The following is a 25,415-nucleotide window of genomic DNA, read 5'->3' as shown; positions in this document are numbered from 1 at the left end:
AGGTGTAATTGGTAGCAATATTGTTTGCAAAAGGCATTTTTGAAAATTTTGTTTAAAAACGACATCTGACTGTGAAAGGCACTGCAAAAATATAATTGTGTTTTGCTAACTGATGTTTTAGCAGACGTTTTATGATTGTTTTTATTTTTCATTGCGTATATATTTAGCCATATTGATCAAACTAGCAATATGCTTTTATTTTAGATGCAACAGCTAAGGATTATTCGGTCTGTCAAAAAAATACACTGAAGCAGGTACCAAGGAGGTCATGCCAGGGCAGGGATCGGACCTGGGGCCATTGGGGCAGGTTGCGTCTGCTGCTGGATTGCCTTATAGCGCAATAGAGCTTATTTACCTGAGTACAAGTGAGAGCAAGCAATTGTGCAGGTCTTTCAACGTACTAAAAATTAACAAGGCTCACCTTCTAAAAAAAGTGGGGGGCTAAATAATATATGTATTGCAACTGAGTGCATAGGGGCAGAGGGCTCAGTTGTGCCTGTTCTCCCTTAACAACAGGAGCAGAGGTGTAATTTTGCCCGTGTGAGATTAGTATTTGCATAGGGCGACCAAAAATCCAGAAAAAAATTCGGTGTGGGAACTTCTGCCACATAGTGAAAATTAAAAGCTCCCATGAATATATATGCACAGTAAGTGAACATATCTTAAAGTGAAATATGAAAATTTAGTTCAATTGATCTTTCCCCTTATAAGAAAGTGCACGAGAAAAAAGCATTGGCCTTACAAAAAAATGATCAACACCTTTGATTGTAAAGCACTCCTTTGCTTCCCGAAGCCAGTTCTGCAAAAATACCCTAAACATTATAACAATAATAATAATAATAACAACAACAACAAGAGAACAATAACAAGAGAGGGGAGATTTTCCAATAACTATGCTGGCAAAGTATAAAAGGTGCCCACCTTTTAAACCCATCGATATATAATGAGCTATTACCTGGAAAACAAAATCTCAATACGAGGTGTGTGCTTTAATGACACTTTTATGTGGTCTTATAGGTAAGCGTCTGAACTGGGAAAATAGAGAGCCTGGGCGAAATACTGATAGCCAAACACTTGAACAAGCTTGCTGGCCTCAAAAACACCCAAATGGGGGTTGTATTGATTCTCTGAAAAAAAGTGGGTGGCCGCTGTCCTCTACTGTTGCCCTGAAAAGGAGCACCTGGGCAAAACCAGGGAAATAACTTCTCCAGTCTCCATGATTGCAACCACTCTTGCCACATCCTTTGCAAATAATCATGACTCACTTGCCCTCTCATCATGTCCCCTCCTCGTTCCTATGTTTGGCTTTCAGCAATATTCTGTTTTATAAAGCTGACTTGAAAACTACACAAGCCATAGTAAGGCGCACTCACAGAAATCTATACATTCTGCATAGAAATATTCCAGGTAAAAATTGTACAATTGCGGCATTATTCCTCATCTTGAATGGGAGACTACAAATACCAGAATACAATTCAGCAGAAGGCACAAAAAAGCCTTTGGGTTTTGAAAATATTCTTTCAAGACTTAAGGAAATGTGTGAAAAGGTTACCTGCTAGTGTTTCAATGTTTGACAAATGCAAGCTTCATAAATGATGTCATGAAAATGGTGCCTTCTTCCAAACCTAAACACTTTTTGCTGTGTTAAGTAGGAGCATCTGAAAATAATATCGTTATTTTAAAACTGTTTTGTATGATATACTTTAAAGGACCACGACAATGGTATAGTTTTAGGCGGCTAACTGGTGCTCTGTGTCTGTTTTCCGAATAGAAATGCCCGTTTTCATTTCTTAACACGGAAACATTCAGAACGTTCTGTTCAAAACAGTCTCTTAAATGATCCATGACTTATAAATCGACCCTACTTTAAAAGCTCTGCTCAAAGAAAGTGAGTGATATGCAGCATCTGATGGGCCGCTAAGAAGGAGGCTACTTGCCTGTAGAGCGTCACACAGTATTGGGAGGCGACACCGTGACCTCACTCCGACAAACATCAAAGCGAGTCTCAACATGTAAGCAGCACAGCTTCTCTTTAAAACAACATTTCTTGATATAGTTGAGGCAGGCCCTGGTGCCTGGGTGACACTCCCTATGCAATGGCACATATGACAGCTGGACTGCGGCAATGCCCTGTACTGAGAGCCCCGTAATGATTCCATGCAAAACTTGGCAGCCCTACAAAATGGCGTTGCCCACCTGATGTTGGGCCTCAGCAGGAAGGGAAACAGAGATAGTCCGCCATAAACGAACCCTTCACTATCGCCCACCAAGTGGTCAAATAATGTTATGGCCAGAGGGGTTTATGGTCTTCGTGCTGGAGCTAGACTATGCTTTCAACTGCTTCCAGAGAGAAATTCTCATGACTCCATAGACATCCAAAAATGCCCAAATCCCAATATCCGAGAAAGTAAAGACGTTGGGAGTCTACTTAAAAGCCTCACTAGGAACAGAGGCCCACACAGCTTTCTTAAAAAGTAATTGTCAATACCATCAAAAACTCCTGAGTAAAATTAGACCCTTGCTCAACCAAAAAAATAGCATTACCATAGCCAGAGCAACAATATTGTTTAGACTGGACTACAGCAACTCCCTGCTTCTGGGAGCAAACATGAAATGCCTGAAACAATGTCAGGTTATTCAGAATAATGCCATCAGGACAATCACGGGCAGGCCTAGAAGGGTACACATTACAGGCAATAGGAAAGATTTACACTGGCTGGCCATGGAGGAGAGAATTACTTTTAAATCCCTCACAATGGTCCACCGATGCTTGTATGGCAAAGCCCCAGCGTACATGAAAAAACACTTCAAGTGGCATGAACCATCCAGAAATGTAAGATCCGCTAACAAAGGTCTTCTCCAGACAACCCCAGCAAAAAAGCAAAACGGCCTGGGCAAGGCCTTCCCAAAAAGAAGCATCCATAAATGGAACGAACTGCCTGCATCCTTGAAATTAGAAACCAACTGCATACACTTCAGAAAGAAGTTAAAGACCCTACTCTTTAAATAAACTGGATTAGCGACCTCCCTCAGCTCCCCATGCTATGATCCTTTGTGTGTCTAATCTTGTCCCGTTTTGTCCTGTCTCTTTGGAATGCGCTCTGATGCCTGGGGGCTTTAGCGCTATACAAATAAACAAATAAATAAAAATAAATAAATAATTAGCAGAGTGAGTCCCATTTGGGAGTGTTTATGACTCTCGAACATAGGCCAAGCCCTTCTGTTGCCATCGTTATTATTTGAAGACAGCACCACTGCGATCATTTATTGGAAAACTGTTTAATGCTCACCAGGAACGCAAGTGACAAAGGTAACCATGCGAGGCTCCCTTAGAACTGCACTGAAACGTAGCGACATAGAAAGACCTGCCTCTATAATCTACATGTTTACTGAAAGAAACAGCTGCAGATAGGATGTGTCCTGCTCTCAACAACCATAAATGGACACAATGACTCTATTAATTGGCAAAGGACTATGCAGCCTTTCACTTCTAAGTTAACAATATAAATAGGCTTTCACCAAATCCATTGGTTATTTGGTGGCCCATGCAAAATGACCGTCTGGCTTGAATGTATCTCACGCAATACTAGATGAAGTTGTCTAGGGGAAATTCTACTTATTTTTCAAGTTCATCAGTATTCATCAAGAATATTTAATGCAAGAATTCCTCAAACATATCAACAGAAAATGATTCGCAAATAAATTTTTAAAACGCAAACATATACACCTATTGAAGGTGTTTACAAACTGAGAAGGGCCGTCTACCACAATGCTATTTAAGTTGCCTTGAGTTCGTCCACATACAAAGTATTCCCACAAAAGAAAGAAAGAGGCCAAAAGAGTTAGCGGATATGGCAACTTCTCATAGAGCTAATTGTTGATAATGTTATCCAAGAGCATAATGTTCCATGAAGAGGAAATACAAGAGTTTGGCTTCTCTATGTGCTACATTTTTAGCAATGGTCCAGTTGAGCTCGGATTCCTTTTCTTCATGTTTCTTTGTATATTTTACATGTCGATGAACTCTTTTGACCTTTGACATCAGTCAACTTAGATACTATTTTTGTAGAGATGGTATTATTTGTAAATAGTGGCTGTTGCTCTGGGAAATGAGTAGAAATGAGCCTTTTCGGAACTTCAGGAAGTAACGTTGTGATATCTTAGTGCAGCCATGCAATTTCATAGGGTTTCCCGGTCGGAGGGAAATGCAGGTGTGAAATAAGCTTCTTGCATTTCCCTGCTGCGTGCCGGGAATCCACATTCTTCTCTGCTGGATCAGAAACCTGAAGAAGGTGGAGACGCATGGATCTCGATGGATCCTGCCTGCCCTGCCCTTTCTGTAGGGATTCATAGTAATGAGGACTGCCACTATTGAGTGCTGCCGCATGCGTGTGCACACATACGTCAATGGTTCATCACCATATCAGCATGGAGAGGATTTAGGTACAGACACTCTGCATCCAACCCGGCTCCTGTTTCTACCTCTGCAACATACAGAGAAAGGCGTGAATGCAGCAAAGTGGGCCAATGGCATGTCAGCTGATCTTGGTCAGGTTCCTCTTCGCCAGATTCTCTGACCTCTTGAAAATAAGTCAAGTATCCTGTGGCAGACATTAAGTCATCTCTTATTTGTCTATTTGTGTATTTGGTTATTTCTGCATTCGGGCGCAGATGTTAACTAAAGGTCAAGTTCTAGCTGTGATGTACTGTATATGCCCTTGATACTTAGAATGATTTAAATAAGAAGGTTTTAAGTTCTTTCCTGAACCCTTCCAATGAGGTGCATGATCGTGTAGCTATAGGTAGCTGGTTCCAAAACTTTGGTCTACACACAGAGAACCTCCTGTCGCCCTTTGAGGTGCGTTTAGCCTGAGGGACGTCCACCAAGAGTTTATCTCCTGACCGAGGGTCTCTAGTTGGCTGGTAGTGGTGGATTCTGGTATTTAGATATCTGGGTGCGAGTTTGTAAAAATATTTGTACATAAGACACGCCACCTTAAATTTAATACAGTCCTCCACCATAAGCCAATGGAGTGCTCTCCGAGATGTAGAAACATGTTTTCTTTTTCCTAGGTCGGCAATTAGCCTGACTGCTGCATTCTGGGCCCTCTGGAGTCTTGCCATCTGTTTCACTGGGATCCCTGTCATCAGACTATTGCAATAGTCGAGATGGGAATTTACCAGAGTTCCTACAACCATAGAATGATCTTGAGGTGCTAAAAAAGGGAATACATTCCTAAGCATGCGCAAGGAGTAGTACACTGCTTTTACTTTGGCCCCTACCTGGGCTTCGCTGGGCAGATTTTCTTGCCAGATACACCCATGGTTTTTCACTTTCTTTGAAAACGGAATGTCTTCACCCAGAATCTGCGGTGTTATATTTATTTCTTCATTTCTGTTTTTTTTCTCTGATCCAAATAATATTACTTCTGTTTTAGCTGCGTTAAACTGCAGCTAGTTGCTTGTCATCCATTTTTTTATGTCTTGCATGCACCGGTCGATCCCTTCAAATGCCTCAGACAAATGATCTGTCTCCACGTAGATCTGCGTGTCGTCAGCATATGAATGGAATCGTAGACCGTGTTTTCTCAAAATATCAAACAACGCTTGGATGTACAAGTTAAAGATCAGAGGTGAAAGCGCTGAGCCTTGGGGACTCCACATCTCAGCTGCATTAGCTCTGAAAGAAAGGCTCCCAGTATCACTTGCTGGGGTCTGTCCTCTAGGAAGGAGTCAAACCAGTCCACCACTACTTTAGCAGCTCTCCCTATTTTTTCAATCCGTTGAAGGATGATCTTATGATTGATTGTGTCGAATGCCGCCGACAGGTCAAGCATCAGTACTATCGTAGCGCTTCCCCTGTCTGAAGCTTCCAACAAATCGTTCTGGACTGCCAATAAGGCAGCCTCTGTCCCATGATTTGGGCGGAACCCCGATTGATATTCATCTAAGATGTCTTTACTGTCTACAAACTGCTGAAATTGGTTGCAGATGATTTGTTCCAACATTTTAGTGAGACAGCATAGGTTGGCCACCCACAGGGCTGTAGCTTTTCAGCACCATAGGGTCTAAATTGGGCTCCTTCAACAGGGGTTTTACCAACGCTCCCTTGAGTGAGCATGGGGCATAGCCCTCTGTTAGGGATTTATTAACAAAGGTGGTTATAAATGGAGTGAGGTTAGCTGCCAATCGAATGGCAGTACATGCTGGCATAGGAAAAGCCAGGTCCTTTGTGGGTTTTAATTGGAGTATTAGGGCTTGTACTGCTTCCTTCTCAATTGGTTGGAAGCAGAAACTCTCCTCTTTTTCCTGGTTTTCTACCACTTCTAGCTCTTTTCTAGGTTCTTCCCACTCTTCCGCAATCATCACTTTGTTAATACTCTTCTGGATGTCCACAATTTGTTTGTTAAAAAAAAACCATTGAACTTATTAGCCTGCTCCTGTGAGTCAGCGGTGGGTGCTGCCATACATTTAGGGTTCCTAAACCTTGTCACTAAATCAAATAGAGCTTTAGCTTGATTACCTGCCAGCTTGATTTCTTCTTGAAGGAAATCCTTTTTTGCCACAAATAGGGCATTTTTGTGTTCCTTTAGGGGGGCTCTCGCCTTCTCTGCATCTTTGTCTAGTTTAGAAGACCTCCAAAGTCTGTTGGCCTGGCGTAGCTGTTTACGCATCAGACCCAATGCTGGGCTAAACCAAGATTTGGATTTTTTTGTAATCTTAAATTTAAGCAGTGCATATTTATCACAGATTTCCATTAGCAAATCTGCCCCCTTACTGAAATATTCTTCACATGCCAGTCTAATGTCCAGACATGCCAACCGATTTTCCACTTCCTCCCCAGAGATGTTTTCCAGATCAGTTCCCCTGACAGTAACTAATTGCAGACAGTGATCCGACCACAGGGGTGGAATGGTCTCACCGAATTGAATGGCCCCTCCTCTTGCTGCTAGGAGATCTAAGCAATGACCCTTCTTATGGGAGGGTTCCCTAGTGATAACCTCCAGATCATGATTAACTAGGAGTTGCATCAGGGCAGCGTGGTTAGGATGAGCATTATCCCTCTCCAGCCAAATGGTCCAGTCTCCTATACATAATAGATCTTTATATTTACTCCCCATTAGTGTGCGGTGAGCACCTAATGTTTCCAGAAAGTTCTGTAGGGGTCCAGGTGGTCTGTAGCCCAGCAGCACTTTTATTGTTTGAGTATGTGACACAGAAATTGAAAATTCCCCAAACTGGGTATTGTCATTCCAGTCCAATCTCTCCAAGTGTGAGATGGTCATGGATGACTTATATATAATAGCAATGCCCCCTCCTCTCCTGTCCTCGCTGTTGACAAACTGAATAATGTACTTCTCTGGTACCAGCTTGTGAAATATAGTTTGAGACCCTTTTGTAAACCATGTTTCAGTCAAACATAGCTGCTCCAGGTCTAACTCTTGAATGAGTTCTCCTACTTCCACAGCATGTGCAACTGCTGAACGTGCATTAAGTGAGGCCACTTTTATGGTGAGGGTTTCCTCTTGCCATGTCGTCTGAGTGTCCCTTTCCAGCCCATGCTGTCAAATTTGATCTAAACATCTCAAGTGTAGATGACCCTACTTAAGATTCCAAGATCTCAACTGTGTGGTCATATAACTTACTTTCAATTTCGTATTATCCATCTTCTGAAACTTGCCCTCTGAAATATTATTATTCAGCCCCGTGACCCTGAAACCGGCAGCGTTTCGCGCCGCTCGCCGCTCCAGGCCACAAACAGGCCTAAACAGGCTTCGCCCCAGCGCGTTAAAGGCTGTGTCGGGAATAGATGACGTGCAACAGGCACGTCTTGCGCTCATGCTTCTGGGGAGTGAAGTCCGTGTAGAACTACAACGGGCTTACGCTCTATCCAGAGTTACGAGCACATAGATTAAGGCACACAAAAGAATGTAGTGTGTCAGTAAACGGTAAAGTGAGCAATTAATTAGCTTCCCCCCGCAATTAAAGAATTTGTCTGCCTAATTTTAAAAAAAGTACATTAAAAACTAATTCACATAAAAAGCAGAGCTACCAACTATCTAGAGCTGAAAGCCACTTCCAACAGCTAGAGTGATCTTAGATGGTCTGTGCCCTTACAGAGGATAAGTAGCCTTATGTGAATCAGTTGAACCCCACTCCAAACGGAGTAGTGTTGTCCAGATTAGGAGTTCATGCCTTCGTCTGCAGGGGACAAGGACCAATAGCAGACTTATTGTGTCTAAAGAACACAAACCGTCCATGACCACAACAGGCATTGCCAACGCCTTCTGTTAACATGCTGTGTCGAGAGACGAAGCAGCAAAGGACCTATAAATAAGGATTACCTTGTGCACTCTAAATGCACATTGGTGGGCAGTGGTTGGGGGGAGGGGCGGGTGCCAATTCTCCTGTGGCCGCCATATGAAATACACCGCTATGTAACCGGTTTGCCATCTCGGTCAATTTCATGTAAAGACCACACGGGACACATATGAGTGGATTTCATGCTCCATACAGATGGGCTGCTGTTGAAAATGGCTGACTGACATCGCAATAATGGGTTTCTGGTGGCGCTGTGAATGGGTTGCAGCTCGTTTTAGTGCTCGTGACTTGTATACAAGCCACCGACAAAACATACCCTTTTCAAAGATCTGCATTCAAAGCAAAAGCCACAAACCAGGGGTTTACATTATGTGCCTGTGATCCTTAAATGCCAAGGGTCGTTCTTCATGCAGCGTCGCAAGCGGAATCAATTCTTCGGCGCGTATTCACAGTTCCTGCTACAACACACTGCAGCATATCCATTGTATTTGTGTGGTTTTCCATGTTCTAGATAACAAATGCGAGACAGGGAATTGAACAAAGGGTTTACCAATAGTAATTAGCGATGAAAGATTCTGCTTTTAGCGCCTCCGCGTATCCGCGTAGACTGTTTGTCCTGAGGATCCAGCGTAGATGCAGCATAATTGTCAACACATTATCCTCCCTCAAAGTTCAAAGGATACATTCAGAGTATGTGCTTAGCATCTCTGTGTGAACAGGTTCATTTGAAAGGCATGTTCTGAGCTTACAGGAACGAGTTGCAGTGAAAGTAAGTGCATCTGTGCAAATGGAAGTATGTGGCGCAATGCAAGCAAGGTTGCTTTTGGGTGAAGTTAGGCGTGGATCTCTCAACTGATGAAGCATCATTGTCCAATGGAAGTAAAGGTTTTGTTGACAGATGTTAGTTTTGGATGTCATCTGTGGAGGCATATTGGTTAAATGAGCTTACCTCTGTTCTAACTCTGACTTCATGGTGAAAATCAAACAGATGTGTGTCCGGGTATGTGTCTTGCCGCCTGATTCACAAAGGTACTACCAGGGGTCAGTATGACCGGTCATGGGTTGTTTGTCCTAAAAATAACTTGACCTATTGCCTATTTGACCACATTTTTTGACTAAATTTGTTTTGACGTACTGTGCAGGGAGACCCTGCACAATCCCCACTATTGTGGGGGGAGAATCCCCACTCCCCCACCCCCCGACTTCCCCCACCTCAACCTATTCCCTTACCCCATCCCACAACCATTTTTTCATTAAAGTGTACGATTTGACCTACCGAATTAGGTCAAAAAGTTGCGACAGATGAGAGTAGGTCAAATTGGTATTAAGTTAAATTGGACAATACCGTCTGACGTACCCCCGACTTGCACAGCTGTTGAGGGCTATTAGATTAACAAAAGAAGCTGCCTTGAGAAACTCTGACTTACGCCTGACTTACTCCTGGAGGAACCAGGCCTGGGTCCGAGTAACTCTGTGAATCCAATAGCCCTCCACCAGTGACAGTCAGGGGTAAGTCAGACTTACTCCTGGTAAAATGTGTGTGAATTAGGCACACATTCTGGATCAGCAATTGTGCTTCCGTCAAAGACGGCAGATGTTCACAGGTGCACACTTGCAAAATAGGCAGCTACGCTAGGTCGAAGAGGCAATGAATCTGCTGTGCCAGAAAAGGATAGAGGGAGCTACCTGTAGTTGGATGGGTTTGAACTACATCAAAAATTAGTTGAGAAAGAGAAATAAAAAATGCAAAAATGGCAAACATTGATGTGAACACAAACAAATGTGATGAAACTGAAAGAATTGTGAAAGGTGGGAGGGTAGAGTTGAGCAATGGAATGCTCTAGAGAAAGAGGGATCTTAATGTTAATGTTAATGTTAAAGGACATTTGTACTGCGCACTATCACCACCGGAGTGGTCCCCTGGCGCTCTGGGATGAATAAGGAAGGATGACCCGGCAAAGGTCAACGGGAGGAACCATAGCAAAGGTCTGTTTGATGGAGGGATCCAAACAGAACATTGCAAATAATACTGAGACAGCCTTCTCATGGGGAAAGCGTGCATTTAGGGAAGAAAAGCTATCTTGTGCAAGAAGCTACTCTCGGGTCGGGAAGAGCAGATACTTGGGCAGATGCCGAACGCAGGGGCGAACAGCTGCACATCAATGGTTGATGAGTGGGGGCAAGAAAGACACAACGACACCACATGTGACTTGACAAAAGGAAAGATATGCAAGATCAGAAAACACAATTTAAATCACAAAAAAACCTTTTCAGGGTCATTTTAGACAAATTCTGAATTGCATGCATGGGGACCGCAAGCATTAGCACGGACATGTTAATGTTAATGTTAATGTTAAAGGACATTTGTACCGTGCACTATCACCACCGGAGTGGTCCCCTGGCGCTCTGGCGGCTCTCAAAGAGGAGGGGAGGTTGAGTTAGTGGGAGGAAGCAGGAAAAGTGCAAGGGAGCAGTGATGTGCTGTTGGCGGCCTCAGCCCGGTGGGTCCGTTGGCTGGGCCTGGGGTGTTTGTGGCTGGTAGCCGTCGTGTACTGTTGTGCAATACTATGTGTGTTTTTGCTTTGTTGTTGCGATGTAGTGAAGTTTGTGCGGTTTGTTGTGCTGTAGGTTTTGGTTGTGTTTGGTTTGGAGTTTGAGAGGTGTATGCAGAAAAGGGAAATTGTTAGTAAGGTTGGTTAGTTTGCGTCTCTGTCCTGAATTGAGGCGCTCGGCTTGTGTAGTCTCCCCTGATGTGGCTCTGTCCTGATCTGGGTCCGACTGGCATATAAGGTTCCTTACTTCTCTGGCCCCCACCTCTAACATGCTCTCTCATAGCTCCCCTTATCCTCCCTTCATACTCCTGTGGTCAGTGCACCTGTCAATGTCAACCTCTCAGGTCATGTGGTGATTGTCAATATCATTGACAGTTCCACATCACGGTGGTGCCTGGTGGTAGCTAAGGGGCGGGTGAAGTGATGGTGGGATTGTCTGGGGTAGTTGACTCAGATTCCGTGCGTGCCGCCTGTGTTCCGGTCTATCCGGTGTTACCCGTCCAGGTGCCGTGGGAGTTACCCTCTCGGGTCGGGGATGTTCGTGTCCTTTCCGGTGGGTGCGGTGGTGTCCTCTGTGAGGTGAACTCGTTTTCACTCTTTCATTTTCCGCTCCGTCTCATGAACAAGGAACCGCCATCTGCAAATAGACTTTGCAGACTGCCTTTGGCAATGGATTCCTGTGCAATCCACCTTGTGTGGACCAGGAGCAAAACCGAGGTAGATTCCAAAGGAATCCCTTCATTGTATGCCTTCATGGAAATCTCATGCAGACATAAAATGAAAGGTATGGACGAGAAGGAGGACTGCACGGCGGTCTTTTTATCTGCGCTCCTTGCCCTTCCTCGAATTACAATACCAAAATAAAGAATTCCAAAATAACTAATTCCTTTTTTGTTGTTTTTGCAGGGGTGGGGGGGGGGGTGCGCGCCTCCCCTGTATCTCCCATTTTTTGTTCCTAATACTTTTCCCCCACCCCAACACCACTATTCCCACTCCGACCCCCATTTTTAGTTGTTTCCCAAATTCCTTATTTTGCAATTAGTTATGATATGATATGATATGATATGATAGGTGATTTTTAACGCGCTTAATACCCAGAGGTTTCTAAGAGCAGACCTGGGGATCAAACCTGTGTTGCTCCGTGTTGTCTTGCTTCCAAGGGGAGCACTTTGCCCCTGTGCTATCCTCCAGAGACAGTTATTCTGGATTTGTTGTAATTGGATTCGTTATTTTGTGCTTCCACATAATCACTGCATACCCTTCCTCCACCTCATCACTGCGTCAAAATGGAGCGGTGCATTAAATGGAAATGTAAAAGCATTATGCCTCCATTTTCCACCTGCATTTAAACCACCAACCCATGAGGCTGCTTAAAGAAGCTATCAAATGTGGATTCTATTATTCCAGACGTGATCTGGAATAGCACCTTACCCACAATCACCAAAGTAACACAAGTTGCACCTTGTTCCTATGGAGATACACATGTAGCAATCAGAAAACCATCACAGTGGATTGTAATGCCACGCTACCCTCCGTCTGTCCCTTCTGAGAATTGCCATGATCGGCAGACCACAGGTACTCCTACCTTGTTGATCAACATGGCTCCCTCAGTGAATCCAACCCAGACCCAGCAGACACACAGCGCCAGAGAACCCTCGAACACACTTACCACAACTGAAGAGGATAAGGGACTTCAAGGCCACAAATTCCTGCCGATCCACTTGCAAGGAATAAAGCTGGTTGACCAACTCTTGGGATCTCAACACCAGGTTATTGAGGGTCGAACCTGCCTGGGTGGCAATCGTCGACATGTCGATCTTCAAGAAACAAAAAGAGGACTTGGGTCAGTCAAAAAAAAGGTACTGTACTGCTATATGTGAGGTAGCCAGATTGAGAAAGTAACAGTTTAGGACCCCATGTGAAAGACTCTGATGCTTGCATGGTGAAAGGAAATCTACAAAATTATGAAGAAAACCCTTCAAATGTATGTTGGTTACTGTTCCACAATAAATGAGTTAATGCTTCCTTACATTTTCGTGTTAAAAATGAAATGATGTAGTAGTGAAAGTATTATTTAAGAAATGTTTAGATTTGAAATATTTAATACCATGGCCTGACACCACTTGGTGTTCTTGCATAGAATCAATGGAATGTATTACCAATGCTTTTCTACTGAGATATGTTAATCAAATGAAAAGATAATACCAATATTATATGTTGATATAGTGCTTGCCCCTCTACCTCTACAGCACAATAAATGACACATGCTGCTTTTACCCAACTCAACTGTTAATTTTCACGCTCCAACAAAATACCACAGGTCACAAAAAACATACAGAGCTAAAAAACATAGAGAGCTAAAAAACATACAGAGCTAATTTTGCTCCCAAGTGTAATATGACCGTGTGTTCAATGTGGAGCCATTACGTTTGCACTGCAGGGTAAACGGCTCTTGGTCGACAGATTTTCATCATTTACATGGTGGATTGCCAAAATACAAGGCAAAAGGCGGCCTACGTATGTGGGGACCACACAAATGACTGAAAATGACTGTAACAGGAATGGGAGGCGTTGAAGCCTTACTCAAGGCTTTCACACCTTTCAATCATGTTATGACTCATAGGAACAGGAGCTCCACAGAGGCCAGCTCTCTGTGAGTATTTTCTGATCTGTATTACATTGGTAAGGAATATGAATATACAACAGAAGTCTCATACAGTGGGCCGGACTGTCTATGTGGTTGAACAGGCAGTACGGACATCAGTGCGCACAACTGAGTAAACAAAACATGAATAATAAAATGTAGGTTTTGAGGTTTCATCTTTATTTATTGCTCTGTTTTTTTAACTATATATTGTGCTATACATAGCCTTGTAATGGCCTTGCCACTTTGATTTATTTTCAATATGGGATTGAAATTATGTTTCAAATAGAAGTAGAGCTAAAACCTGACTTTAGGGCAGGCAACACTTCATCCTTAAACCCAGGTGACTTGGAGGGCCATAAATAATGCCCTGAAGAGCTGCATTTGGCCCACTTGCCCTAAATTGTGCTCCACTGGCATAGACACAGTGGGAAACATACTCTCTCCGTTGCCAGTTGCCTGAGGGGGAACTGACAGTGTCTGTGCCCATATCCCACTTTGATGCAGGTGGCGAGGCTTAAACTCCATCTGCTTTTTAAACCTGAATAAATTCTGCCAAATCCATAGAGATTCACAGGAATGACAGGCACCGTGCACATACATGGCGGTTTCTTTTACCACTTGTTTCATACTTGAGATGGTGAAGGGCATGAAACCAGGGACCATCTGGAATCCTGTGTCTTTTTACTGCCCGGCACCGGGCCCACGGATGCCGTCACAGATGCCGCTTGCTCTGGGTTGTTAGACTGCTCTCCTAAAATGAGTTGGTCAGTGATACTCAGGACTAGAATGATGAACTGTGGTAATATTCTTTGACCCGACAAACCCGCAGTGCGAGAGTGCCAATGCATTCCTCCTCATACTCCCACAACCTCGCCCTGTAATGACTGCGCACCAACAGTACTGCTTGTTTTTCAAATGAAGGGGAAATACATTGATCACAGTCATGCCTCATACAACCCAATCAAAGTCAAACAGAATCGTGTTTTAAAAAAATAATAATTTAAGAAACCAAATTCAATACGTGTCAAAGTCAGCGGATCAAGTGCTACTTTTTTGTTACATCACCAAAGCAGTCCTAATTTCACTGAAGCTGTTACTTTGTGTTCTAGTGGTAATTCATATAGTACATTTTCCCATGTGTATGGCCTTAAAGCGCTTTGTGGAAGGAACGCCCTCGGGGACCGAAGTCCAGGTTTGGGAAAGTTCTAAGTGGAGGCTTAAGATGTGTGTGTGCATTTGGCCAAGATTAGGGCTTAGGAGGGGTGGCTAGGCTCCAGTAAGCAACCCACGAGGTCAGGCACGTGGATGGGTGCTGAGGGAGGTCACAACAGGGCTCCAGCTAGACCGAAATTTGTTGACAAAAGAAATAAATGTCTACATCCTTAAGTATCTCATGAGTAAAAGTGACAAATAATGAACAGTGGTGACAAAGCCTGCAGAGTCAAGCATCACAGGTGATGTGTTGCACGTTAGGAGAGGTCTTTGTCATGCCTTTGGAATCTTTAAAGGGCTTTTCTTCGGACATGTCCTATGTTTGATGTTCCAATCTGAAAGTCTCTGTCCTGCCGACCTTCAGTAACTACTAAAAACTCTTCTCCCAATCCTTCAACCCGTTATGTACAATAACAGCCCCCTACCCAAAATAAGAGTGTCTGGCCCCCCGGCCACAAAACCTTCATTGGATCTGTGGGCAAAGGCCAATCCTGGTCATCTGCTAACCCCCAACCCTACCACACCGCTGCTTTTCAGGCAGAAGAGGGCAATATCTGATGCAGGGAATCCTGCAGACATGATGCCGCCTCTTGGGGCCCCATTTCTGAATCTTTGCACTAGTGAAAATTCAATTTATGAACCAGGATTGTGTTTGCCCTAGTGCTAATAGGCAACCATATTAACTATTAACACAATGGCAAACAGCTGCCTATGACCGAAATCAGTTGAAAGAATATGTGCCATGAACAAGGACAATTTTTGCACTAGTGCTTATGCCGTGCAAAATTGCACTTACACCGGCGCACCATTGTTCCTGTATTTGCTCTTCCTCATATCGCTACACTCTCCTGCCAAATTATTATACATGCTCTCCACCTAATGATGTCTTGTGATGTCACTCAAAGAAAGAACATTTTTGGGAAATGATTGCAAAATCACACAACTCTTCCGTCCTGACAAAATCTGAACTTCAGAATCATCTCTGCAGTCAGATGTCCACTGAGGGACCCGTAGGCGGGGGTGACAAGTCTAGGTGCATGTGTGTAATAGGTCATATGTAGAAGCGCACTCCGCAGAGAGTCTGGTCACATTCCCACATCACTCATGGTGAAAGTCAAGTGATTCCCCATCTATTGCTCATCATAAACAAGAGAGAGAACAGAATTCAGGGCCTATTGTCTCCTGGGATGGTGTTACAGAACAGAAAAGTGCACCGATTTAAGTGCAATTAGTAGAAGGGCAAAAATGGCCCTAGTGCAAAAAAAAAAATAAGTATTCTGACAATGCACCAGGGCGAAATACTATGGCTAAGGCAAACCCTGCTCTAGTGCAAAAATGAAGTGAAAGAATGTGGGCTTTGTTACAGAAACTTGACACCAATGTAAGTGCTTTTAACACCAGGAACAAAAACTGGAAACATTGGAAGACCAAAGGCCTCATTACAAGTTCAGCAGTATTCCGGCAGTAAATAGTAAATCGTTACCATGTGTGCATTTGATGTGTTACAGCACATGCGTAGGTCACTGCCCACAGGTGAAGGATACGTTGCTGGCATGGTGAATGCATGGCATGCATGGTGGCACATTAGTTTGAGGCTACGCGAAGATTGCATTGAATGGGGTGCGGATCCCACTCATCATGCGATCAGGTTGTGCATTGCTTCATTCCCAGGCAGGACAGCCATGTGTGATAGAGGAAAGAACCTTGCAATTGAGGATACATTGAATGCTGCATGTTTGGTGAGTATTTCGCCATGAGTTATCTCTGAGGATGGCTTAAGTGATGGTTACAGTGGCCTAGCAGCCTGGATTTGTGCATAACGAGCTGGCTTTATGTGGTACAGTGATCTTGCATTGTGATCTGTGTGCTTCAATGTAGTCTTTTCTGATTTCTGGTGTGTGATGCATGCTCATCCACTGCCACCATGCAGTGGTTGCAGAGAAACTCTGGGGCTGGGGCCCCTACTATCTACAGCGCTCTGTTCCCAAATAATCTCCATCTAGAGCCCTACGCTCGGCCTCCTCCAACTCTCTGCAGGTGAGCTGTTTTTTCAAACAGAGATTTGGGGGTGGACCCTTATCCTCCGCAGGTGCCTCCCTCTGGAATATCCTCCCTGCCTCTCTCCATCTTTAACCGGACCTCCTTAAGTTCCAGAAACTCTTCAAGGACTTCCTTTTCTTCTCCTCTTTCTCTCTCCCTCTCCCCTGCTAACCTCCTCTCTCCCTGCCTCTTTCCCTCCTTCTTTCTCCTCCCCAACCTGCTTAGCTCGCTGACTGGTCGCCTGGTGTACCTCCAGTGACCTACAGGTCCCAGGGTCCCCAGCCAGTACTGCAATTGCCTACGGGCCCCTGCACTTTGCTCTGCACTACTGCATTATGCTCCATGAGAGGGGCAACCACTCTGCACTTAACCCTGGGCCCTGCTAGACTGGGCGCACTTGCCCCCCTCCCACGCACTTCCTTTCTCTGCACACTTGCACAACCTTGAATGTACTAGGCCTAGCCAGTCTGTCTGTCCGATCTACCCTCTGTCTCCCCTCCTTGGCCAGGCCTAGTACTGTAGTTTATTGTACTGTACGTTCCTTTCCCTCTCCCCCACCCCGCCTTCTCTCCTCATTCTTTGTCACGCACTTACACTAGTAGATATACCTCTGGCCTAGTATGCTAATTATTGTTGTTTGATCATTCGGAATCTTCAAGGCATAAGAATGGTGACTGTAAACCCTTGTTCCTTTCCCGCCTTGAAGCGCTTTGAAGCAGTTCACGTGTGTATAAGTGCTTTACAGATAAACAATTACAATTACAAAGCCAGAGCTCTTGCCGGCCGTCATCAACTGGCCGAATGACTCTTCATTGTCTGGTGATATTCCAAGTGATGTTTATGAGATCTTTGGGGGATTACTGCATGGACGAGAGCTGACAAACCTGGGGAATCAGGAATGCATGCTCATGATGTCTCAGGGTAGTTGGGCGGGACAAAGACGGATATGTAGTGGACATTTCTTTTCAGTGAAAGGATGGTGAGCTAAAGAGAGACACTCCCAGGACTGCCCTTGTTTCTGCATATTAAGTAGCTTTGCGTTTTCACCCTAAGTAACTAGGGGAATCCAGATGTGGAACCCTTGCTCACTGGTTTTAGAGAGGCACAGCTCTACCTCACTGACGAAGCCCAACCAGGCCGAAACTTGTGTGTGGGGCTGCTGTTGATACTCTATGTTCAGAAGAGAATTGCCCGGCATTTCCGTGCTGGACTGTCCTTGGCCAGGACAAAGACGGATATGTAGTGGACATTTTCTCCTCTGTGAATGGATGGTGAGCTAAAGAGTCTGGTTGAAACTCTAACCCAGGATATAGGCCGGCAGAGAAACACTCCCACTATCCCCCTTGTTTCTTCAGGGTAGTTTGGCACCATCCACGCACTGCAGCTCATCCTCTGCTAATGACGCTGTGGTACTTCAATCCAAATTTGTTGATGGTACACAGACCACTAGTGAACTTGAGAGGCAGGCGCCAAACGGGGCCAGCTCCAGTGTGTGTGCACATGTGTTGCGCATCGGCCACCAGCGGTGCCTACAGATCCGGATGGAGCAGTGGTCATGTCACCTAGAGCTGTAATTGCAATTGTGGAATAATCCTGTCCTGCCACATTGCCTCCTGCATCTGCAGAGTTCTCATGATTGCAGGCACAAGTGTGGCCTGCCTCTGCCTCCACTATGAGACATTGTAGGACTATCTATTTCATGTTGCATGGGCCCTGGGGCCCGTGGGGGCCTCTTTGCTGGATGCCAAGTGGACAAGCAACAGAAGTTCATGGAATAGTTATCTGCGAAAATCACTTTGCTATGAGAGGACAGGTACGGTACCTGGCACTGGGGAAGTTCGGCAGGAACTGCCCACATTCAGGGAGGACAAGCACCAGCACATGCCTGCATTGGGTGGGATTCTGCATGCATCTCTCTCGCATTTATGTGGCAATGCAAGTTTAGGCATTACCAGAGGGTGGGGTGAGACAGTTTGAAATGCCATAGCCTGTACATGAGGATGAGGCTGCACAGTGGCGTTGTCAGGAGCCGCAGCGGAAGCTTCTAATACATGCTTTGACCTTTTCATTTGGGTGCACATGTGATGGCCCTCCTTGGGAGCTTTTTATGTGGACTTTATACCATTAGGTTGGACCTGCTTAGGTGTTTGATTTTGATGGATGATATGGAGAATCAGTGTCTGTGTGTTATTGGCTTGGGACGGCCTGCATTGCCCTCGTTTGTTGGTCCTCCTCTGTTTGTATTTGAGTGTCAATGTCCAATCATTTCTAATTGTTTTGATTTTGGTTAGATCGTACATGCTGACATTGTTGCGCGCGTTCTGTAACAGTTATTGCATTGTCAGACCACGTATATGAGTCGACATGATGTCAATGTGGTACATCTGCCAGGATTGCCTTCTCTTCGCTGTAGAACTTCGATAGATGTGACATGGAGATTTGTGGTCGTGGATCTTTCTGTGCCAGTATCATACCTTGGAGGGAATGGGGATCTGTTTTGTTTGACCGTGGCAGAATTGTTTGTGGCGGAATTGACTTTAGTCAATTTCGCCATTAATGCAATTTTACCACTGCCAAACTCAGCATATCTATGTCACCCCATCAGCCCCACTTACCTTTCCTCGTCCGCTGCCTCTCCTGACCCTGCAGTGTCAGTTCCTTCTGAACAACGCGGGTCAGATCTGACGCTGCAGGGTCCCCTTTTCTTTTTTTTTCTTTTTTTTCGTCTCCCGCCTCCAAACTTCTGCAAGCGGGAGACACCCCCGCAATCCCCACTCCCAATGTTCGATATTTTTTACCCAACTCAATCAATCAAATGTAGTGTGACGTGTTTTGGCACATGCCTGCTTCAGATGTATGTGCTTGCAACTTGGTCTTGCGCGTATGATGGCGCATTCATTGCTCTGATCCGAAGGTTATATTCCTGAGTGTGGGGGACGTTCCTTACCATCCTGGGTTGGAAATGAATGTTCTTCAGAATTCCATTGATCTGAACAGTGGAGAACAAGTCCAGTCAGGAATGGAGCTGGGTTTTTTGCTATTAATTACGGTGGCTGATCCTAAAATCTGGAGCCGTTCACGTGTCACTGTCCCGCTCTGTGTGTCTCTAAGAAATATGATTCCTGTTTTCAGGCCATGTGAGAGAGAAAGTTCTCTTTCATGCAGACACGGATGTGTTTGAAGCTTTTCGCCAAACTGAGCATTGATGCAGCCCGAGGTGAGCTTGCCGGGTGCACGGAATCGCAAGCCATCCCAGAAATATTTCAATCTCATTGGTGAAATCCTTCGCCACAGAGAGTTGGAGACCCATGTCTGGGCTGTAAGCCCCCCGACCCCATTCAGGGGAAATCACCTAGAAACAGTGGTAGAAGTGTTACGAAAAAAGTAGTGGGACTGTGGTCACGGCAGGCCAGAGGGTTGGTGGAAGCCTAGTGCAACATGTGGCAAGGTGTTGCAGCCGGGGCATTGCAATAGTCAAAGTGACTGAGAACTAAGAATCCCATTACACCTTTACTCTTGCACAAGGAAATGGATGGACGAATTATCTGTTTAGAATGGTGAATGTGGTCGTAAGGAGTAGAGGAATGGTAAACAGAACAAAATAAAAGTAGTAGAACACCGCTCGCGACTGTTACTGCTCACTTCGATCACTGCCTCGAAAACCAAAAAGGGGCGAATGCAAATGCTTGAGTAAAGGCTGCTTAACCACTGAGGTTTCCCCACGACAGAATCCCATTCCATCATTTTTAGCTCATCCAGGTCATGGTTGGAAGAGGACCACCCGCATTCATTTCACACTTGACAATGCCCTCAAAAGGAGTTCCGCCCAACATGTATGCCCACATCTCCACTGAATTCAGGTTTTAAACACAAAATAACTGCAGCTGACTAAAAAGCTGAGGAAAAGATGTTTAATCCAAGGACAAGTCAGTGCAAAAACACCGCATAAAAAATAAGAGCTATGCTATGGTGTGTCAAGAAAGTACCATGTTACAGTGAAAAAAATACAAATTCTTTGAAGACAAGCTCAATCGCTTGATGTAATAATGAGCCATCGTCAACACAATGAATAACGTTAGCTGAATGTATTTAAAATAGTCAAACATCTGAATTAAACAAATGTATATGCATATTTATAAAGTGTGCTATTGACGGCCTGTGCTTGACCCGTGCTTCCCAAAAGCAGAGGGTAGTTCTCACACCCGATCCTGTAAATACAGCCAGCAGTGTTGATTTTCGTCTGAGAAACATTTCTCTCGAAGTCCCAAATCCTCTTTTGACGGCTGGCGGAAGCCCTGGCAACGGCTGCCATCTGCACTGAGCGCACAGTGGGCACCTATCGCCTGATCAGTGTTTCTCCCTTCGCTCGCTCGTAAACAATTGTGGCGCCCAGCAGAATTGTGCAAAACAGAAGGCATCTGCTCGGGTCAGTCTGCAGATGGGGTGGGGAGGGAAGGAAGGAAGGAAGGAAGGAAGGAAGGAAGGAAGGAAGGAAGGAAGGAAGGAAGGAAGGAAGGAAGGAAGGAAGGAAGGAAGGAAGGAAGGAAGGAAGGAAGGAAGGAAGGAAGGAAGGAAGGAAGGAAGGAAGGAAGGAAGGAAGGAAGGAAGGAAGGAAGGAAGGAAGGAAGGAAGGAAGGAAGGAAGGAAGGAAGGAAGGAAGGAAGGAAGGAAGGAAGGAAGGAAGGAAGGAAGGAAGGAAGGAAGGAAGGAAGGAAGGAAGGAAGGAAGGAAGGAAGGAAGGAAGGAAGGAAGGAAGGAAGGAAGGAAGGAAGGAAGGAAGATTAGAAGGAATTAAGGAGAAAAGAAGGGAGAAGGAAGGAAGCAGGGAGGGAGGAAGAAGAAGGAGGGAGGGATAAAGGGAGGGAGGGAAGGCCAGGAGGGAGGGGAAGGAAGACAGGGAGGGAGGGGAAGGAAGACAGGGAGGGAGGGAGTGGATGGAAGGGGGGAAGGAAGGAAGGAAGGAAGGGAGGGAGGGAGGGAGGGAGGGAAGGAAGGAAGGAAGGAAGGAAGGAAGGAAGGAAGGAAGGAAGGAAGGAAGGAAGGAAGGAAGGAAGGAAGGAAGGAAGGAAGGAAGGAAGGAAGGAAGGAAGGAAGGAAGGAAGGAAGGAAGGAAGGAAGGAAGGAAGGAAGGAAGGAAGGAAGGAAGGAAGGAAGGAAGGAAGGAAGGAAGGAAGGAAGGAAGGAAGGAAGATTAGAAGGAATTAAGGAGAAAAGAAGGGAGAAGGAAGTAAGCAGGGAGGGAGGGAGGAAGGAAGGAAGGAAGGAAGGGAGGGAGGGAGGGAGGGGGGGGAAGGATGGAAGAAAGGAGAAAGATGATCATGGAGACAATCCAAATAAGAGTATGAGGTGGAGAACAGCAGATTGAAACACAGGAAGGAACATGCATTAGATTGTTATATAGATATGAACGGACAATAAGAAAACAATCAAACGAAACATAAGTGAGAAAACAAAGAAGAGGAATAATGGAAGGAAAGAAGAAAATCACTTAAAAAAATTAGACATAAGACACCCAGAAAGGAGAAATAAAAAGGTAACAATAAATAAGAATTAGTGAAGGACCAATGTATGAAGTGAGAACATGAAACTAATGAAGATAACCATGGAGAACAAACAGCGAGAGAGAAGAACAAATAAGAAAGGCGGGAATTAATACACAAAAGAAGGATGAAGAAAGGTGGAAAGGCGAAGGGATGAAGAATGAGGGTTCGGTGGTCAGGGCTATAAAATATTTTAAAAAAAGAAAGACAAAGAAAGGAAGGAAGAAAGAAAAACGGAAGATATGCGCAGAAAGTAAAGGGATTGAATGTAAACAGAGAGGGTAGACGCTGATCCCAAGCCCTCTTCGCGTGCTCCCTGCGCAGCGCATGCGCGGAGACGCGAGCTGCGCTTTTCTGCGCCCACTGAAGCATGCTATTGGCAATGGGAAGAGCCTTCTAAGTGCAGCATCGATCGGTTTCTAGGTGTGCAACTCAGCTCTGCCCCGCAGCACTTCACCCCCCTGAAGACGGCACGGGGGTCCACGCCTGCTGTGTGCTCTGCAGAAAGGCCTGCTGATGTGAGTGGGGCCAGCCCCTGTGAAGTACTCTCTGCAGAACAATGGCGTGCCACGCTCTTCCCTTCAATTGTTCTTCTCTCTGAAGCAGGCGGCGCCCCTTTCTCCCCTACAGAGGAAGACAGCTGTAGTCTTACTGCCACCGAAAGCTGGTAGAAGTGTAGCGAAAAAAGTAGTGGAACTGTGGTCTCAGCAGGGGAGAGGGCAGGCGTAAGCATAGCGGAACTTTTCACAAGTTGTTGCGACCAGGGCATTGCAATAGTCTGAATAGTAACTAAGTCTCGTATTACAACTTTACACTTCCACAAAGACATGAATGAGCAAATCCTCTATGTAGAGTGGCGAATGTGGTCGTAAAAGTCGAGGAATAGTAAACAGAAAAAGTAATGGCACTTTGCTCCCGACCTGTCCCACTCACTTCGATCATTGGGCGTATCCCTGTGCAGGGGAGGGTGTGCCTGCATGTACGCCAGGCTATGCGAGCAACCGAGTAGTAGCACAAACGCCCACACAAATGTTAAATGTTAAATGTTAAATGTTAGAGGTATTTGTACCGCGCACCGTCACCAATGGAGTTGGTCCCCAGGCGCTCTGCCGGATCTGCAAACGAGAAAGTGGGATGGGTTAGTAGGTGAAGCGGGAGTAGGATAGTGAGAGGAGTATTGTTCTGTTGACAGCTTCAACTCGGTATACACCGGGTGCTGAGCTTTGGTGCGAGTATCGGATCGATGTCAGTCCTCGTGTGCTGTTGGTGCGGCTTATGTGTTGTTGCAAAGCTGTAGCTTCTGCTTAAACTATAGTTTACTGAATTCACTCTATTAGTGTTAGGATGTAAGAAACTGCACACAACATTCTAAACCGACAGGGTAGCAAAAATCAACAGGAACAAACAAGCTCCGTCTAGGTCCACACGGTCTTGTAACACCTCACGCCTAATATGCCCCAGAACAAAACGAGTAAGGGAGCTCGGCCACTCTCCCTGTCCAAGCAGCAATTGCGCAAAGAGAGGAATTTGTTTACATTTCGGAAACGGCTAAAGACCACTCTGCGTGATGAAATTGCCTTTCCGATGCCCTGTCTTGTTGTGATGTGTCCTTGGTGTTAATGTGCTCCCTGATGCCTGGGGGCTTAGGCGTGTCATAAACAAATAAATAAATAAATAAAGACTCCTAGGAAAGCGACATTTGGTAAAAATGAAAAGAAAAGTAAGCAAAGATGGAAGAGTAGGGGTTGACGAAATGGCTGAAATTCACTCTGCAGATAAATTGGTGACTTCCAAGCAAAATGTGCCTGCTTTACCAATTGTATACCCCCTGCAGTGTTATTTTTTTTCTAAAATTTCTTTTCTAGGGGTTTTCTCACAACCTTTTGGGCAAAAGAAAAAAATCCCAGAAAAACATAACGTCAGACATTTTCCATCCTGAAATATCTTTTTGTGGGAGTCTGGTTTTTCGGGGGCATATATAAGTGACATTTTGGGAAAAAAAAACAAATTTGCTTTAAACACGGCAAAAAGGGTAAAACTCCACCCCACTGGTTAAACGGAATTGGTGGTGAATGTCTGCAGGTGCGTTTCACCGGCAGTCATTTCACTAACCTATAGTGGAGAGAAAAGGGATAAAAGGGGGCCAGCAAAGGTTCCATCACACAAGCACAAGAGGCGAAATGTCCCGCTTTAATCCGAATGGATGGCCCAACCTCGACACTTAAACTACATGCTAAGATAGGTGCACCATTTCAAAGTTGGTTTTGCCAAATATGTCAGACAACACAGAAGCGATAGGTTTGGCTTCAATGAGCTCATAATCTCCAGAATCAAAGCATGAATGGATGAATGGATGGATGAACGGATGAATGAATGAATGAATGAATAACCATGCGTAGTCCAGCTATGACTGAATGCCTGGATGAGCCAGGGCATGGTTCAGCATGACCATGGGTGCTGAGTACACGGGGGCAGAAAGGGCGATGTGGGGCCGGAAACTAACTTTGTCCATGAAAGAGGTTTACACTTTTCGGTTAGCAACTGCATCCTAAACTAAACTGCGAGCAGCGCCGATGTGGCTGGAAATGAAACCTCGTTGGACCTAATTCACAGAACGTTTAGCGCAGAGCAAAGCAACTTTGCACTGCAAAAGTACTCGTTGCTCCGCTCTAAATGGGCCTGGCGAAACCTAATGGAAAAATTGGCGAAACAAACCTAATGTTAACATGTTTATACATGTTTATATCACTTCCAGGTGATGCCTCCATCCCTTCTTCTATATCCCAAATTGTGGTCATAAAGGGACTTATCACATCATATGTCTGTACGCACATCCAGCTTTTGATCAGTTTTCTGTAAACTTCAAGAGCGATGCCTCTGGGCTCTAGCTCAATACCTAGCGGGGCAGACGGCAAGCTTTCAGGTGATCTAAGGAGACTTTTTTAAAAACTTGCTTTCAATCGATTGCCTATTTGATGTCTAAAGGCACCCCCACAATTCACTACCACATGAAGCTGCTAACAAAGACTGAACTTTACTAACATCAGTCATTATAACTGCGCAATCTATTACTGAATGAAAGCAGCGTGCCGCTGTGTCTCT

General features: G+C 45.0%; 1 protein-coding gene across 1 annotated transcript in view; it reads right to left on the bottom strand.

Annotated features, from left to right (window-relative positions):
* The window catches only part of LOC138471690 (steroidogenic factor 1-like), a 421,412-nt gene that overhangs the window by 62,253 nt on the left and 333,744 nt on the right, over positions 1–25,415 (bottom strand). The window contains exon 6 of the mRNA XM_069609448.1: positions 12,544–12,691. Within this exon, the coding sequence (XP_069465549.1) occupies positions 12,544–12,691 (148 nt within the window). The remainder of the gene's footprint in view (positions 1–12,543; positions 12,692–25,415) is intronic.

The sequence above is a fragment of the Ambystoma mexicanum genome, chromosome 8, assembly GCF_040938575.1.
Source record: "Ambystoma mexicanum isolate Mex_15411 chromosome 8, UKY_AmexF1_1, whole genome shotgun sequence".
Classification (NCBI taxonomy): domain Eukaryota; kingdom Metazoa; phylum Chordata; class Amphibia; order Caudata; family Ambystomatidae; genus Ambystoma; species Ambystoma mexicanum.
Note: the sequence above shows the minus strand (reverse complement) of the source record. Positions and strands in the feature narration are given on the sequence as shown.